Source organism: Bactrocera tryoni, chromosome 4 (genome assembly GCF_016617805.1).
Source record: "Bactrocera tryoni isolate S06 chromosome 4, CSIRO_BtryS06_freeze2, whole genome shotgun sequence".
In the NCBI taxonomy this organism is placed as follows: domain Eukaryota; kingdom Metazoa; phylum Arthropoda; class Insecta; order Diptera; family Tephritidae; genus Bactrocera; species Bactrocera tryoni.
This window is the reverse complement of record NC_052502.1, coordinates 58,469,297-58,486,295: the sequence shown is the minus strand read 5'-3', so window position 1 is coordinate 58,486,295 and position 16,999 is coordinate 58,469,297. Positions and strand designations below refer to the sequence as shown.

Sequence of the window (16,999 nt, the reverse complement as noted above, 5' to 3'; positions counted from 1 at the left end):
CTTGCATAATCTTGTTTTGCTGCAAGACAACTTTCAATTATTTTATATAAACTGCAATGCTACTAATAAATGCATAAATGTTGTGTGCAGCACTGAACATGTCTATAGGTGTAAGTATATCTACATTTATAGACATGTGCTCATGCTAACGTTTTTTTCTTCGGAATATTTTTCATAAAACAAAAGGCAGTTTTAATGCTGAAAGTAATAGCGCAATACTTGATCAACTTCTTATTTTCATTAAAAAGGCCAAATATTGATAATTGAAACATGTGATTAGATAACTACAAAACGGCATTCTAATTTTCCGAAAAAATGCCACTCGAAATATGCATTTCTTTTTAGATAAAATTGTAAACCGATTTTTCTCACTTTTAATAACAAATTATTTAATACTAGCAGACCACTCCATTTGCCATCCCACTTTTTGTAGGAGGACCTCAAGGAACGATGAGATCTGGACAACGAACTTTTAAAATTATTTGTATTGAGGTTTTAGCAAGGATGAATAAGGATCCCATCGGGAGCCCTTCAAATTCCTCAAGTAGTTTCGAAGCCCATTCAATTCAAACTAAAGAACAAACAATTAAAATTTTCATCTTTATAATATAGACTATATGTAATGTATGTATATGTACATAGATTCAGTCTTATACCCGATTCAATATCTGAAATATTAATTTTAAAGGCAATTTAACTATCGGAAATCATTATGTATATGTATATGTACATCTTATTAGGAAGGTAGAAAATTATCCCTTAAATTGGTATTAAACCATACCAAAGTAAGAGATACTAACCGATTTGTTTGACATATAGGCAATAGCAGAAAGGGTATAATATTAACCAGTTAATATCGACCACTTTTTCATCAAACTAGTCCATGCTGATACAATCAAGATGCTTCAAATATTCATTAATATTTTCGGCATGAAGTTGGTCTTAGGCACGGAGCTCTTCATATTCGGTAGTAAATAATTAATATAGAAATTATAAATATTTTTTTATTAGATAATAATCGCTTAAGCGGTGTCTACGCCAATAAAGAAGAAGAAGATATTTCTGTACACAAACTGAATAATAAAAAATTAGATTACAATTATATAAATTATAAAAATTTTTAATATTCAAAATATAAATAATTAAAAAAAAAAATCACAACATACAAGTAAAGGGCCTAAACCATTCTCACATTCTAATGAGTATATAACAAACTTGTGTGTAATTAAAAACTATGGTGAGAAAGCAATTATTACAAAAACCATACATCAAATAATTTGGTACCTTTGATGCCTAATACTAGCATTAAATAAAAAAGGCAACTTACTTCGGCGCCAATAAAATTTAAGTACACTTTTTCCAAGAATTTCAAACAAGTGTCAAGATTTACGTTCTTTCGTTTCGCTACGCAAGTGCTGCACGGCAAAGAAGTCAAAAATCTATATCCTCATCTTCACTCGTAATTCCGCATCCTTTTTTTTTGTTTTTGAACTCAACGCTATTTGGGAACTTAATGACTTCCTCTTGTTGACTGTTCGAAGACTCTTTCTGAGCAAATGTTAGGTGTGTTGTTGGTATGCGGCGGCGATTTGAAATAGAATAAATCAAAAAATCGGTGTAGAAGTATGAATGGATAATTGGTGAGGCAGCTGCGTGATGAGGATTTGCTACTACGTTGGTTAGATTTGTTGTTTGTAGTAGTCATATGTTTGCGAGAGGAAATTGAGTTGGCGTAGCAATCAAATTAGATTTAGTGAACAAATCAAAATTTATTTATTTTAACTTGGAGTTCTTGCCGAAGCACCGTGTGTGACCAGCCTTGTGCGGATTTTTTTTTATTGAACATATCCAATTTGTATTCAGATCAGTTAGAAATTGGTTTGTACTTCGTGGAATATTCTCACGCTTCTTCATCAATTTGTTTTACTGACTTTTGATTGCGCTTACCGCAAAAGGCTGCTGTTAACCGTTGTTTCTTTGCCGTTAGGATTAAACTTTCGCATGCTTATGCTTTTCAAGTAATTTTAAACAGAATTTCAAGTTATATAAATTTATAAAAATACTAATTTATTTCTTACTTTCACTGTAGGATCATCCTAGTCTGCGTGGCACACCGCTAGCAATGTTGGCTGCACAGTGCAATAAATTGTCTAGCAAATCTCCACCGCCTCTTGCCGATGCAGCTGTGGGAAAAGGTTTCCATCCCTGGAAGAAAAGTCCCACTTCACCGTCGAGTAGTACTGCTGGAGGGCAGCATTCACCATGTACCATCTCTTCCGCTTCGTCATCATCGGGTTCGGGTTCGTCGAGTAGTAATTTGGGTTTAAGCGGCGTCTCATCGGCTGCCTCCTCACGCAGTTTGCCGTCGTCCAGCATCAATACAATGGTCAACATCACCGCTAGGTAAGCGCTTATTGCAAAGTACCAAAACCCTTCACACCTGCCTCCTGTTATCCACTTTTCCACCACATACCACCAATTGAGCAACGATACTTATAACTGATAATAATTTCAGCATTTATCCTTACAGTCGCCCAATTCCTTCATCATGTGCTGCTGTTAGCAACCCCTCAGCTTATGGTAGCGATCTCTACTTTCCGAATACGAGCAGCCCGAGTGGCAGCATGGTCTCTGACAATCACCACATGCATCAGGGTTTGTTGGGCAAAGTGGAGGGCGCTACATTCGGCTCCGTATATTCACGTCATCCATATGATTGGCCTTTTAATGCGGTTACCGCATCAGCGCATAAAGCGGCCGAGGCAGCAAGCGTTAACTCCGGTTGGTGGGATATGCACAGTGCTGCTGGCAGTTGGTTAGATATGGGTGGCGCTGGTATGCATTCAACCATGGCCAACTACGCCACAGCCGCCGGCTCAGACTATTCTTCGGCGCTGTCGCATTCGCTTTCAAATACGGCACATCTGTTAGGCTCTGGCCAACATCTACTACAAGACACATACAAGAGTATGTTGCCTGGCCAAGGTGTGGGTGGTTTCTCGCTGCCACATAGTTCACCGTCGGCCGCTTCCACTGCGGCCTCGCCGCAAGCATCAACGCCTTCAACACCATCACCACGTTCACAGAGACGTTATGCAGGCCGCGCCACTTGCGATTGTCCGAATTGCCAGGAAGCTGAACGATTGGGTCCAGCTGGCGTGCACTTGCGCAAGAAGAATATACACTCGTGCCACATACCTGGGTGTGGCAAAGTGTACGGCAAGACTTCGCATTTGAAAGCGCATTTGCGTTGGCACACTGGTGAGCGACCGTTTGTTTGTAATTGGCTTTTCTGTGGCAAACGTTTTACACGATCCGATGAACTACAACGTCATCTGCGCACGCACACCGGTGAGAAGCGGTTCGCTTGCCCCATCTGCAACAAACGCTTTATGCGCAGCGATCACCTGGCTAAGCATGTAAAGACACACAACGCTACCGGTCAAGGTGGTAGCATGAAGAAGGGTTCATCGGAGTCATGCAGCGATTCGGAGGAGCCTGGCAACCAATCTGGTGAATCAAATGGTCTAAGCGGTAGCAACGGACATCAAACTGGTAATGGTAGTCATCCTGGCACACCCAATTCGCATCAGTCAGGCGGCGGTGGCAATACCACACCAACTGGTGGACTATTGGCCGGCGGCTTGCATCTGTCATCACCGCACAATATGTCTGGCGGTTCACCAGTAATGCTGCACGCTCAGCAACAACATCATCAACAGCAGCAGCAACAAGCGCAAGCCCAGGCACAGGCGCAAGCGCAGGCACAAGCGCAAGCGCAGTTGCAACATCATCAACAACAGCAACATGCGCATGCTCACTTGCATCATCACCACCATCATCATTTGGTTGGCAATTCGGCGCCCAGCCCCGGACTAGATCATCACAGCACTTTGGTGGATATTAAACCACCAATGGTCTGAGGGTCATTGGGACCCTTTCTGTTCACCAATTGAGGTGGCGCTCGGAATGGGTCCAACGGTCTACTAATGCGACAACTAATGTGTGTAGTGAGGGGGACATAAAAAACGAATGATGGCCTAATTTGCGTAGGAAGGAGGAGGTTAAGTGAGGGTTAAGCCGAAACATTTTGGTATACAAACTCTATTGTAAATAATGCTTGTAACAATGTGTTGTTAAAAATATCGTACATAGTCAAACAATCAAAAATGCTAAACTCTATGTACAACTAAACAAAAAAAAATATCGAAATGCTTATCGTTTCAAATATGAAGTGGGAGGAAATTTTGTAAATATCTGCGAAATATATTGAAGAATCAATGTTGTAAACATTAAGAATATAAATTGTTTAAAAATTTTATAAAAAAAGCGACACCACAAATATTCAAAATGAAAAACCAAACAAGAAAGAAATCTTTCATCAAAAATTAATTAAACGTATTAATTTCGAAAAAATATCACTTGTTGCAACGGGTAATGCATAGAAAAAAATTTCTAGTCCAATTGATAGAAAATAAACATTTAAGTGTTGCATTAACTCAGCTAGAATGTGCTTACGAAAACGCTAAGCCTATAACCTTTAAGCATATGAGTCACCCTTTATTTGGAATTTGCGTCTGCTCCTTTCGATCATATGTACGAGTGTTAAGGAAATTTTAAATAAAATAAAATCACAGTTAAAAGTCAAATTATAATTTAGCGATGGGCTCTATTTGCTAAACTAATCAAATAAATATCTCGATATACCCTATTTATAAGCAAAAAAAAAAGCAAAAAACATAAACAAATAACATACTTGTAGAAGAAATACACTGCACATAAATACAAAGGAAAATATTAAATATTAGTGCATAGCTAGTTTTTGAATAAAACTAAAAGTAAAGAAACTTAAGAAAATAAATTTAATAAATATTGTTGATTTTTAGCTAAAAACTTAAATACATAAATAACGTAAATTTTATGTAATGACAAAGTGCAACTGCAACTAAACAAATATTAAATATATTTAACATGTAAATTTAAAAACTCTAGCTTGCTTAGTTTAAATACCAAAATACTACTTTCTAATTATATGGCATTCGAAACTAAAAAAAAGTTAATTTTATGAAGATGAAATATGGTGAATGAGCAGTCAAGTGGTACAGCTTTGTAATATTAAAAGTATTCGTTGATTTTGGCGTTAGGTTTTGCATAGAAGGATTCATTAGTCCTCCTACCTACTCTGTACACCACTACGATGCTTTCGGTGTTGCAAAGTTGCATGAGATGTTTGTAAAATACTTTTAACTATTGCAAAAAATATTAAGATTATTATGATTATTACAAATAAATGTGCGCATCGACATTTTAAGTAATTACTGTGTTTTTGTATTAGCCTATTAAGGCAATATGTTGTACTAAGTTTAGTGAAAGGGAAGGATGGCGTTCGTTGATAACTCGACACTTTGGTTATTGAAATTTAAGGTGAAGTATTGCTTTCAAGCACTTTTTGAACATTCACAGGTAACAAATTTAATGAGTTTTTGTTACATCGAGTGAGTTCATAGATTTAAATACATGTATACAACTATATGTCACTCTTCACCTATTGACGTTGCTAACTGGGCAACTAAAAAGACAGGGGTTGTTATATTATGCATGGAATTTTGGGCATCAGCAAGCTGTGGAGTGAAAATTTAACTGAAACGGATCGTTTGTTATACACCAGAGATCAAGTATGATTCGAAATAATGGACGTCACAAGTTGTGGTCTATATGTATATTGAAATCCTGGAGCAGGGCAAAGCGATTCTATAACGTCGAACTATTACTGTTTCCTTGGCAAATGACAATAATGTGTCTTATTTAGCTTCTGCACCATGAAAACACACCGGCTCACATATCCGACTTCGCGACGACCAACTGAATTGTGAGAATTAAGCTTCGATAGTCTTTTGTTTGTTTCCTGTTTTGAATGTATAATTTTTGGGCAGAAATATTAGTAGAATGAGTTGGTTATCATCGCCACATAGGTTTACTTTGCAGACGTTTATTTATCGGACCATCTTCGTATACTTACATCGGAAGTATAGTTTTGCCCTAAAGGGTTTCCATGTTGCAGGCGGGCTTACCCTCTTTAAACATAAGTTTAGTATGCCTCACATTGTTGATGGCAAGTATTACGTTCCAAAGTGCATTGAAATCACTTTTACACTATCCAACCACCAACGTAAAATAAACAGTTCTTAACCACGGTACTTAACAGAAAGGGCAACAAAACCGACTTCGCGAAACAAAACTTGGTAAACATATAATTCTTATTGCAGCTTTACGGATATATAAAATGGTGGTTGACTATTTACATACCATAGGGATTCACTATCATCTAGGACCATATTTAAGATATTCCCACAAAGCTAATACGGCTGTGTAAGCTGACGTTAAGAAACACCAAAAGCTACGTCAGTATCGGGAAGGACCTCTCCAAGCCGTTCGATAACAAGCGAGGTTTCAGGCAAGGAGACTCCCTATCCTGTGACTTCTTCAATCTACATCTGGAGAAAACAATTCGCGCTGCAGAGCTGAATCGAGAAGGTACAATCTTTAACAAGAGTGTACATCTGCTGGTGTACGCCGATAATTTTAATATTATTGGCCTCAACAACGGCGGCATTAGTTTGCTTTCTTCAGACTGGATAAGGAAGCGAAGCTAATGGGCTGTGAATGAAAACAAGACGAAATATCTCCTGACAACAAGAAGTCATCGCATTCGCAATTTGTTGACAGTCAAAACTTTGATGTATAATATTGATAGTTTCATCTGTCTTGGAACCAGTAACAACATTAACAACTACAATATATCAGTCTTGAAATTCAACGCGTAATAACTCTTGCCAACAGGTGATACTTTGAACTGAGTAGGCAATTGAAAGAAAACTTCTCTCTCGACAAACAAAGACCAAATTGCTTTATTATTCCCGTCCTGCTATACTACGTATATGATGAGTCGGCCTTAAGAGTGTTCGATAGGTAGGTTTTGCGGTAGATTTCTGATCGTTTGCGCACTGGCTTTGGTAAATACCCCAGTCGATGGAACGATGAGATATATGGCGACATTGACATGGTTCAGTGAATTAAGAGGCAGCGGCTGCACTGGCTAGGCCATGTTGTCTGAATGGAAAAGAACACTCCAGCTTTGAAGGTTTTCGATGCCGGTGGAAGTAGAGAATAAGGAGAGATCAGGTGAAAAAAGACCTGGCTGCACTTGGGATCTCGAATTAGCGCTTTTTAGTGAAAAGAAGAAAGAACTGACGCTTTAACCGCGGCGGAGCCCTTATAAAGTCTATATTTGTATGTAGGAATAACCAGCATGATTAGCTGAGTCGATTTAGCCATGTTCGTCTGTGTGTATATACGCGAATTAGTCCTTAAGTTTTTGAGATATCGATCTGAAATTTTGGACACGTCTTTTTCTCCAAAAGAAACTGCCTATTTGTCGGAACTTCCAATATTACAAGGTGCGTTCCAAAGTAAACAGTGAGAATTTCATGTCATGTCATTACTCGTATTATCAGTGCGAAAATGAGCTTCGAACAAAGAGCCAACAATAAATTTTGTTTTAAATTTGGTAAGACTTTTACCGAAACGTTTCAATTGATGAAACTAGTTTATGGCGATAATTGCCTATCCCGTAGCAGAGTGCACCAGTAGTTTCAATGTTTTCAAAGTGGTCGTGAGGACATATATGACGATCAACATGTGGGCTAATCAAAATCTACGATTACCGGAAATTCCATCGAAACTGTGCGTGAATTCATCAAAAATCAGCCGAACCCGTCATTGAAATTCATGGAAATGGAATTGAACATCTCTAAAACATCGATTTATCGCATTTTGACCGAACATTTGGGCTTACGAAAGGTGTGTGCACGGTTTGTTCCGCACAAATTTACTGACGACCAAAAATTGCTCAGAATTCAACATTCGAAGGACGATTATTTGACCAAAAATCACGTTTTTACCATTAACCATTCCCCTTATTCACCTGATATGGCACCGTGCGCTTCCTTTTCGGGAAAATGCATTTGCACATGAAAAGAAAGCGTTATGCAGACGTAGAGGCCATTCAAAAGGCTTGCACCGGCATACTCGCGGCCATACCGGCCAACGACACGTTCGACATGCTTTTGGACCATTCAAAAAGGTGTATTGAAGCAGAAGGAGACTATTTTGAATAACATAAATTGATTTTGCCGAAAAAAACATTTGTTCTGTTTTTTTTTTAAGTGTTGTTTACTTTGGAACGCATCTTGTATACCAATAAAATATATAGCTTCCATACAAACTGACTGACAAACTAAAATCTTGTTGGAAACATTGCTCATTTCACAGAGAATCTTTACAAAATTTTGCACAATTCTTTGACAAAGGCAGTGATTTCGAAGAAGTTCATAAAACTAAAGCAAAAAGCTACCATTTCTTTCTTCTTTGAGCTGCGCTTCTATTTTGAGCAAAATTTATGTCCAGGGTTCGTAAGATATCATAAAAAATTTAAGCTTATGTTATTTGTTAAATACTAAATATGTGTATAATATCTACAACAATTAAGCGTACCGATGTGTTTTAAATATTTTCACTCCCACCTATGTACTTGTATTTCAAAGTTCACTCTTAAAATTTTTCGTCAACTTAAACCTTTGGCATATTTATTGTACTTGTAAATTGTAATTGTAGATAAAAATGAAATTAATAGTTAAAATAGCTTTTAGTAGTGTTCATTCCACTAACATTTCCTTCACAGAAAGTCCGTATCGTCACTCAAGAAACTATTTTATATTTAATTGAAATGCAAGTTAAATCATCTAAAATGGCTATTTAAAATATTGAACTTCTCTATAAAAGCAATTATTTCTAATTGATTCGAACTCATTAGACCGCTGACTATGAGAATAATTTCCAATTAATTTCAATAACTGCTCAATGATCCTTTACACTTCTCGCAGCCAGCCCTCCACGAAAGCAATAAATGCTGCTTAAATGTTGGCCCTGCCCAAAAAGGCAGTTTCGCCCGCCATTAACGACATTTAAATGTGCAAACATTTCAGTGGGAATGTGGAGGCGAGGGAGAGTTAGAAAAAATCCCAACCTGCAAAAGTCAATATCACCACCCATTTGCCACCCACTATTACTCAATAAAAATACCGAAATAAATAAATTCGTTATTCCCCTTGCGTCACAACGTCGGCCGCAAAAACAGTGAGGGGCTGCAAAATCACGTCTAAATATTTGGCAATGTGGGTGGTAAATGAAATTCATTTACAACAAAAACAACATAGAACAGTCGGTAACAAGGAAAACAGTAATGAAAACAGTTATGGCTAGACAACAACAAGTTAAACAGGATAACGGCGAACTTGCACTTGAAAATGCTATGCCTTTAACATACAACGACACAAAGGAACATTTGAGTAGTATGGATGGGGTCATATCCATAAAATATGTTTTGGTTCAAGTCGCATTAAACAATCTCTAATAGCTTTGAAAAAACTTCCACTCTCCAGCATACAACAGATGCTTTTATATCTTGCTGTAACGGCGGCGAGGATGTGTTGTCGTCATGCAGGATGTGTAGGATTTGAGGGTGCATGGAAAATGAGTCGAAACGTTAACGTTTTTTGCCTTAGTTGCGGGGGAGCATTGTTGATGGTGATTGCGGCAGTTTATTTAATGTTTTTAACTCTATTGAGACACCAGTGGCTTAACAGTTATAAAGTGAATGAGTCAATGAGGGTATGATGCTGCTTTTACATAATCCCTGTTTTACATATTGTTGTTGTTGTTCGATGTTTGGGGTATGAAGTGATTTAAATTTTATTAACGCGGATTTGTTGTGCATTTATCGGTGATTTGTATTTGAAACGGTGAACAGATTGAAAACTGAATATATTTGAATGAATTACATAGATGGTATACAATCTGTACAGAGTTTTGCGAATGTATGTATATGTAAGCATTTGTTTGATGCTCGTTGGTTTAATAAAGTTGAATTGGGAAGCTTAGTTTTCTAAGTGTAAATTTTAGGAAAATTAGTCAACAAAATAATATGTATTAATCAACTTAGACATAGGTTTACTGTTTACCTATGGAACAAGCCTATTTAGTTTTGGTCTGAACGACTTTATACCGTTAATAGTTATAATATTCTAATATAATTAGGTGACTAGAATTTTTTAGCATAATTTAATTTGATGTCTTCATGTTTTGATCCTTCCGTAGCTCATATGCCCATGAAATACACCACGGTTAGTTAAGAAGTTGCTTGAATAAAGCGAAATGATACTGCTACTTAATAAATGAAATGGTCCTTTATTTTATTATGAATATCAACTTTTGATCATTTTAAAAATAAAATAACTCGTTTAAACAATTTTTTGTTCCAGATAACCATTTCGGGCGTAACACTTCACAGAAACTAGGACTGAAGTATGGAACGACTTGGCGCATTTTGCGTCGAGATTTTTAATTCAAAGCGTACAAAATACAGCTTGTGCAAGAACAAGTGACATCGCTTCGCTCTATGGGCTCTTCAAAAGTTCCAAGAAGATCCGACGTTTTCGATCCAAATTTTATTTAGCTCCCCATTTCTCTTTCAATAGATATTTAACAAGCAAAATTGCCGAATTTAGGATGAAGAGCAATCTGAAGAGATTGAAGAGCTGCCATTTCATCCAGAACAACCAACGGTTTGCTGTGATTTGTGGGCCGGTGGAATCATCGATGGACAATCTGAGATCTAGCCGCAATCTTCAAAAAATAAATGCCGAAGAATGTAATTTCGCATGATAATAAACATTCCCCTTTAAATTTGAAGTTTATTAAAAAAAGTAGCGGACCTCGAAACGGATCACCATTTACTTGTTATACATATTCCTGTTAGCATGAGGAAAAATTGCTGTTAACCAAATTATGTTAAAATAGTTAAGTGCTAAAACTAGATTACAAGTCTTTTTTAAACTTAAAATTGAGCGTAAAGGAGCATCTGCCATAAATGAAATGTTGAAAGGTGGGCGTAGTTTAATATAAAAATCTACGCTATTAAGAAAGATAGATCAGAGAAAAAATTAACGAAATCGAATTTTCCATATAACACTATTTTGATCACTAATATACATACGTATGATATATGTATGATGTATGTTACTTACTTACCTTCTTCTATTTAAGTTGTTGTATTCTCAGTAATTAGACGGAACTATTCAAGACCAACAGATACCGCAATTCAAGACCTCATTTTCAATGACTGACTTTATACTGAAAAAAAAAATAAAAAAAGAATAATAATAATATTAATAATAATAAAGATAACTTGTAAGATAATAATAAAAATATTAATGCCTTCGGCCTAGACTTTGGTCTAGTGGTTAAACCCCAAACATAAATATTTCTATCTCTGGTTGATTTTTTCTCATATACCCTTGTTTTTGTTTATACAGGAACACATTATGCCATATTTTAGTAAACACAAGCAAATACTTTAACTTCGGCTGTACCAAAATGGGTATAAAGAAATGTATCTTGATTTTGATCGATCAGTTTGAATAAAAGCTATGTTATATGCAATAGTGTGCGATCGGAACATATTGTCCGATGTCGGCAGTTCTGACAAAGAGCGGTCTCTTGGGGGGAAAAATGTAAAAAATTTTAGCTTGATGATCAAAAGCTAAGGGACTAGACAGTCAAACGAATATACAGATCGACATATGTGAATCGAGTCAGCTCGTCACGCTGATCATTTATATATGTACCTATATACAACACTTTATAGAGACTGCGATGCTTCATTTGGGGTGTTACAAGTTCCGTGGCAAGCTTATATACAATTTTCAGCTCTACTTCACATTGGATGTCTTTTATTTTATTTATTTATATTTGAACAGGGTATATTAAGTTTGTCACGAAGTTTGTAACACCCAGAAGGAAGGGTCGGAGACCCTATAAAGTTTATATATAAATGATCAGTATGTCGAGCTGAGTTGATTTAGCCAAGTCCGTCTGTCTATCTGTCTGTCCGTCTGTCTGTATATATATGAACTTCTTCTTCTTCTTAATTGGCGTAGACACCGCTTACGCGATTATAGACGAGTTAATAACAGCGCGCCAGTCGTTTCTTTTTTTCGCTACGTGGCGCCAATTGGATATTCCAAGCGTAGCCAGGTCCTTCTCCACTTGGTCCTTCCAACGGAGTGGAGGTCTTCCTCTTCCTCTGCTTCCCCCGGCGGGTACTGCGTCGAATACTTTCAGAGCTGGAGTGTTTTCGTCCATTCGGACAACATGACCTAGCCAGCGTAGCCGGTGTCTTTTAATTCGCTGAACTATGTCAATGTCGTCGTATATCACGTACAGCTCATCGTTCCATCGAATGCGATATTCGCCGTGGCCAACGCGCAAAGGACCATAAATCTTTCGCAGAACTTTTCTCTCGAAAACTCGCAACGTCGACTCATCAGTTGTTGACATCGTCCAAGACTCTGTACCGGATAGCAGGACGGGAATTGTGAGTGACTTATAGAGTTTGGTTTTTGTTTGTCGAGAGAGGACTTTTCTTCTCAATTGCCTACTCAGTCCGAAGTAGCACCTGTTGGCAAGAGTTATCCTGCGTTGGATTTCTAGGCTGACATTGTTGGTGGTGTTTACGCTGGTACCAAGATAGACGAAATTATCTACAACTTCAAAGTTATGACTGTCAACAGTGACGTGAGTGCCAAGTCGCGAGTGCGACGATTGTTTGTTTGATGACAGGAGATATTTCGTCTTGCCCTCGTTTACTGCCAGACCCATTTCTTTTGCTTCCTTGTCCAGTCTGGAGAAAGCAGAACTAACGGCGCGGGTGTTGAGGCCGATGATATCAATATCATCGGCATACGCCAGCAGCTGTACACTCTTATAAAAGATGGTACCTTCTCTATTTAGTTCTGCAGCTCGAACTATTTTCTCCAGAAGGAGGTTGAAGAAATCGCACGATAGGAAATCACCTTGTCTGAAACCTCGTTTGGTATCGAACGGCTCGGAGAGATCCTTCCCGATTCTGACGGAGCTTTTCGTGTTACTCAACGTCAGTTTACACAGCCGTATTAGTTTTGCGGGGATACCAAATTCAGACATCGCGGCATAAAGGCAGCTCCTTTTCGTGCTGTCGAAAGCAGCTTTGAAATCGACGAAGAGGTGGTGTGTGTCGATTCTTCTTTCACGGGTCTTTTCCAAGATTTGGCGCATGGTGAATATCTGGTCGGTTGTTGATTTTCCAGGTCTAAAGCCACACTGATAAGGTCCAATCAGCTTGTTGACGGTGGGCTTTAATCTTTCACACAATACGCTCGATAGAACCTTATATGCGATGTTGAGGAGGCTAATCCCACGGTAGTTGGCGCAGATTGTGGGGTCTCTTTTTTTATGGATTGGGCATAGCACACTTAAATTCCAATCGTTGGGCATGCTTTCGTCCGACCATATTTTACACAAAGCTGATGCATGCTCCCTATCAGTTCTTCGCCGCCGTGTTTGAATAGCTCGGCCGGCAATCCGTCGGCCCCTGCCGCTTTGTTGTTCTTCAGGCGGGCAATTGCTATTCGAACTTCTTCATGGTCGGGTAATGGAACGTCTGCTCCATCGTCATCGATTGGGGAATCGGGTTCGCCATCTCCTGGTGTTGTGCGTTCGCTGCCATTCAGCAGGCTGGAGAAGTGTTCCCTCCATAATTTAAGTATGCTCTGGGCATCGGTGACTAGATCACCTTTGGGGGTTCTACAAGAGTATGCTCCGGTCTTGAAACCTTCTGTAAGCCGCCGCATTTTTTCGTAGAATTTTCGAGCATTACCCCTGTCGGCCAGCTTATCAAGCTCTTCGTACTCACGCATTTCGGCCTCTTTCTTTTTCTGTCTGCAAATGCGTCTCGCTTCCCTCTTCAACTCTCGATATCTATCCCATCCGCACGTGTTGTGGTCGATCGTAACATTGCGAGGTAGGCAGCCTGTTTTCTCTCCGCTGCGACACGGCACTCTTCGTCGTACCAGCTGTTCTTTTGCACTTTCCGAAAACCAATGGTTTCGGTTGCAGCTGTACGTAAGGAGTTTGAAATGCCGTCCCACAGTTCCCTTATACCGAGTTGTTGACGAGTGCTCTCAGAGAGCAGGAGTGCAAGCCGAGTAGAGAATCGTTCGGCTGTCTGTTGTGATTGCAGCTTCTCGACATCGAACCTTCCTTGTGTTTGTTGGCGTGCATTTTTTGCTGCACAGAGGCGGGTGCGAATCTTAGCTGCAACAAGATAGTGGTCCGAGTCGATGTTAGGACCTCGGAGCGCACGCACATCTAAAACACTGGAGACGTGTCTTCCGTCTATCACAACATGATCGATCTGGTTGGTAGTTTTTCGAACCGGAGACAGCCAGGTAGCTTGATGAATCTTCTTATGCTGGAATCTAGTACTACAGATAACCATATTTCTGGCCCCGGCGAAGTCAATCAGCCTCAACCCATTTGGGGATGTTTCATCGTGGAGGCTGAATTTACCGACCGTAGTACCAAAGATACCTTCTTTGCCCACCCTGGCGTTAAAATCGCCAAGCACGATTTTGACATCGTGGCGGGGGCAGCTCTCATAAGTGCGCTCCAAGCACTCATAAAAGTCATCTTTGGTCACATCGTCCGTCTCTTCCGTCGGGGCGTGGGCGCAAATCAGCGATATGTTAAAGAACCTCGCTTTGATGCGGATTGTGGCTAGACGTTGATTCACCGGAGTGAATGATAGTACTCGGCGACGAAGTCTCTCTCCCACCACGAATCCCACACCAAACTTGCGCTCCTTTATATGGCCACTGTAGTAAATGCCACAAGGACCTACTCGTCTTTGTCCTTGTCCCGTCCATCGCATATCTTGGACGGCGGTGATATCAGCCTTTATTTTCACGAGGACATCAACCAGCTGGGCAGCGGCACCTTCCCAATTAAGGGACCGGACATTCCAGGTGCATGCCCTTAAATCGTAGTCCTTATTTCGTTTGCCTTGGTCGTCATCAAAAGGGGGGTCTCTCATCCGAGGCTGGTTGTTACCGTTCATTGGGGGTGTTTTTTTACGTGGCGGGTCCCAAACCCAGCGCACAACCCTATGTAGGGGATATTTCGCCTTCTCACTTTAGCTCGCCTTCAAACGGATGTTCTTAGGCTACCCAGAGGATACTTGGTCAAAGACCGGAAGTAGTGAGCTGCTTAAGTCATATGTAAAAGAATCGTTTCTTGCCACTCCCAAGTGAATGGCGATCAGAGAACTTTCCTCACTTGCGTGAACTTCTACATATGACTCCATCCTCCATATATATATATGAACTAGTCCCTCAGTTTTTAAGATATCCTTTTTAAATTTTGCAAACGTCATTTTCTCTTCAAGAAGCTGCTCATTTGTCGGAGCTGCCGATATCGGCCCACTATAGCATATAGCTGCCATACAAACTGAACAATCGGAATCAAGTTCTTGCATGGAAAACTTTCAAATGATAAGATATATTCACGAAATTTGGTATAGATTATTTTTTAAGATGATTATGTAATCTCCGAAAAAATTGTTCAGATCGGCTTACTATAGCATATAGCTGCCACACAAACCGAACGATCGGAATCAAGGGCTTGTATGGAAAACTTTCGCATTTGACGTGGTATCTTCACGAAATTTGACATGGATTACTGCTTAAGGTAACAATTTAATCTCCAAAAAAATTGTTCAAAACGGATTACTATAGCATATAGCTTCCATACAAACTGAACACATAGTTACTAACAGAAATGCACCTGTGAAGGGTATTTAGCTTCGGTTTTCTTGTTTTTTTCTGAAAGGGGAATCTTCAAAAGATACTGCCAGGGTGAAACTGCCAGCATGCAGGATTCATATTGTCCGCTAGAGTACATCTCTGTCGGAACCACGCCCAGGAGTATTAGATAACGTATGCCTACGTAGTAAATTCTTAACTCTGGCTGCTATAGCATGTATTTGGACCTGCGGAACAGCCATTAATCACTACTTCGCAGAACCAAGGTGGGCGGTAAATATCTCTTCCCATCCTCCCTCTAGGGTATTCGTGGTCTTATGCTTCTCCGCTACCTTTCTTTCATTCTTAGTTCTTGGAGCGCTATTGCGGCCCACTCTTTCAGTTTAGCCCACACCAGCTCTCATCGCAGCATGCCACTCACTATGTTGTTGAAGGCAGCGTTTGAAAAATTACGCTACTCTCGTAGCATTTCATTTTACTCTTGCTACCGCTCCCACTTTGTCGGGAGCCACAGCATAGCCTTAGCATAATGATGTAAAGTATGTGCTCTACTCTGCTCCGAGTTTTGTTAGGTAAAAAACTATAGCTGGAGCGGGAGCAAAAAATTAAATTCTGCGCTATGCTCTGGCGTAGCGGTAGCAAACAATTGGGAGTGGCAGCACAGCAGAGCTAATGAAAATTTTCATGTGCTACAGCTCCCGCATGTGTTTGTTGTTTTTTTTCTTTTTTGCTATTTTCTGTCATTTACAAGTATGGTACAAGTTGGTATATAAAAGAAAGTCGTTTATAACTCAAGAACGGCTGAACCGATTTGGCTTAAAATTGGTGGGAGGTAGTTTAGAAGCGGGGTAAGGACATAGGATACATTTTATCTCTTTATGCTAAAATTCAATACAACTCATAAATACAAAAATTATATTTCAAATCATAAGCATTTGTTCAAAATTTATGTAAGAATCATTTGAGAATTTAGTAATTCAAAAATAGGAAGAAATAAGTCAAAATTTTCATATCCAAACATGCTTAGTATGTGGGTTATACTGATTTTGCTCCTTAACCAGGTAGTTTTTTTTTAAGACGAACCCGTCTGGCACTGCCGATACTTTGCTAGATTATTGGTCAAGGACGCAAATGCATTCATAACAAACCATACGCGATATCTAACATAAAGATATAGCGGAATAATTGGAGTGTTGATAAAAAGGTTATTATAATTTTAGATATACATAAATCTTTTCGACTCT

At 39.1% G+C, this 16,999-nt stretch overlaps 1 protein-coding gene across 5 annotated transcripts in view; it reads left to right on the top strand.

The window, feature by feature from the left end:
• The window catches only part of LOC120773900 (transcription factor Sp9), a 75,070-nt gene extending 69,755 nt beyond the window's left edge, over positions 1 to 5,315 (top strand). For 4 of the 5 annotated variants that reach the window (XM_040103076.1, XM_040103075.1, XM_040103079.1 and 1 more), the window contains 2 exons: positions 2,090 to 2,403; positions 2,516 to 5,315. In XM_040103076.1, coding sequence (XP_039959010.1) covers positions 2,090 to 2,403; positions 2,516 to 3,923 — 1,722 coding nt within the window. In that variant the 3' untranslated portion in view covers positions 3,924 to 5,315. The remainder of the gene's footprint in view (positions 1 to 2,089; positions 2,404 to 2,515) is intronic. The other variant, XM_040103077.1, reaches the window with a different exon arrangement.
• The last annotated feature ends 11,684 nt before the right edge of the window (positions 5,316 to 16,999 follow it).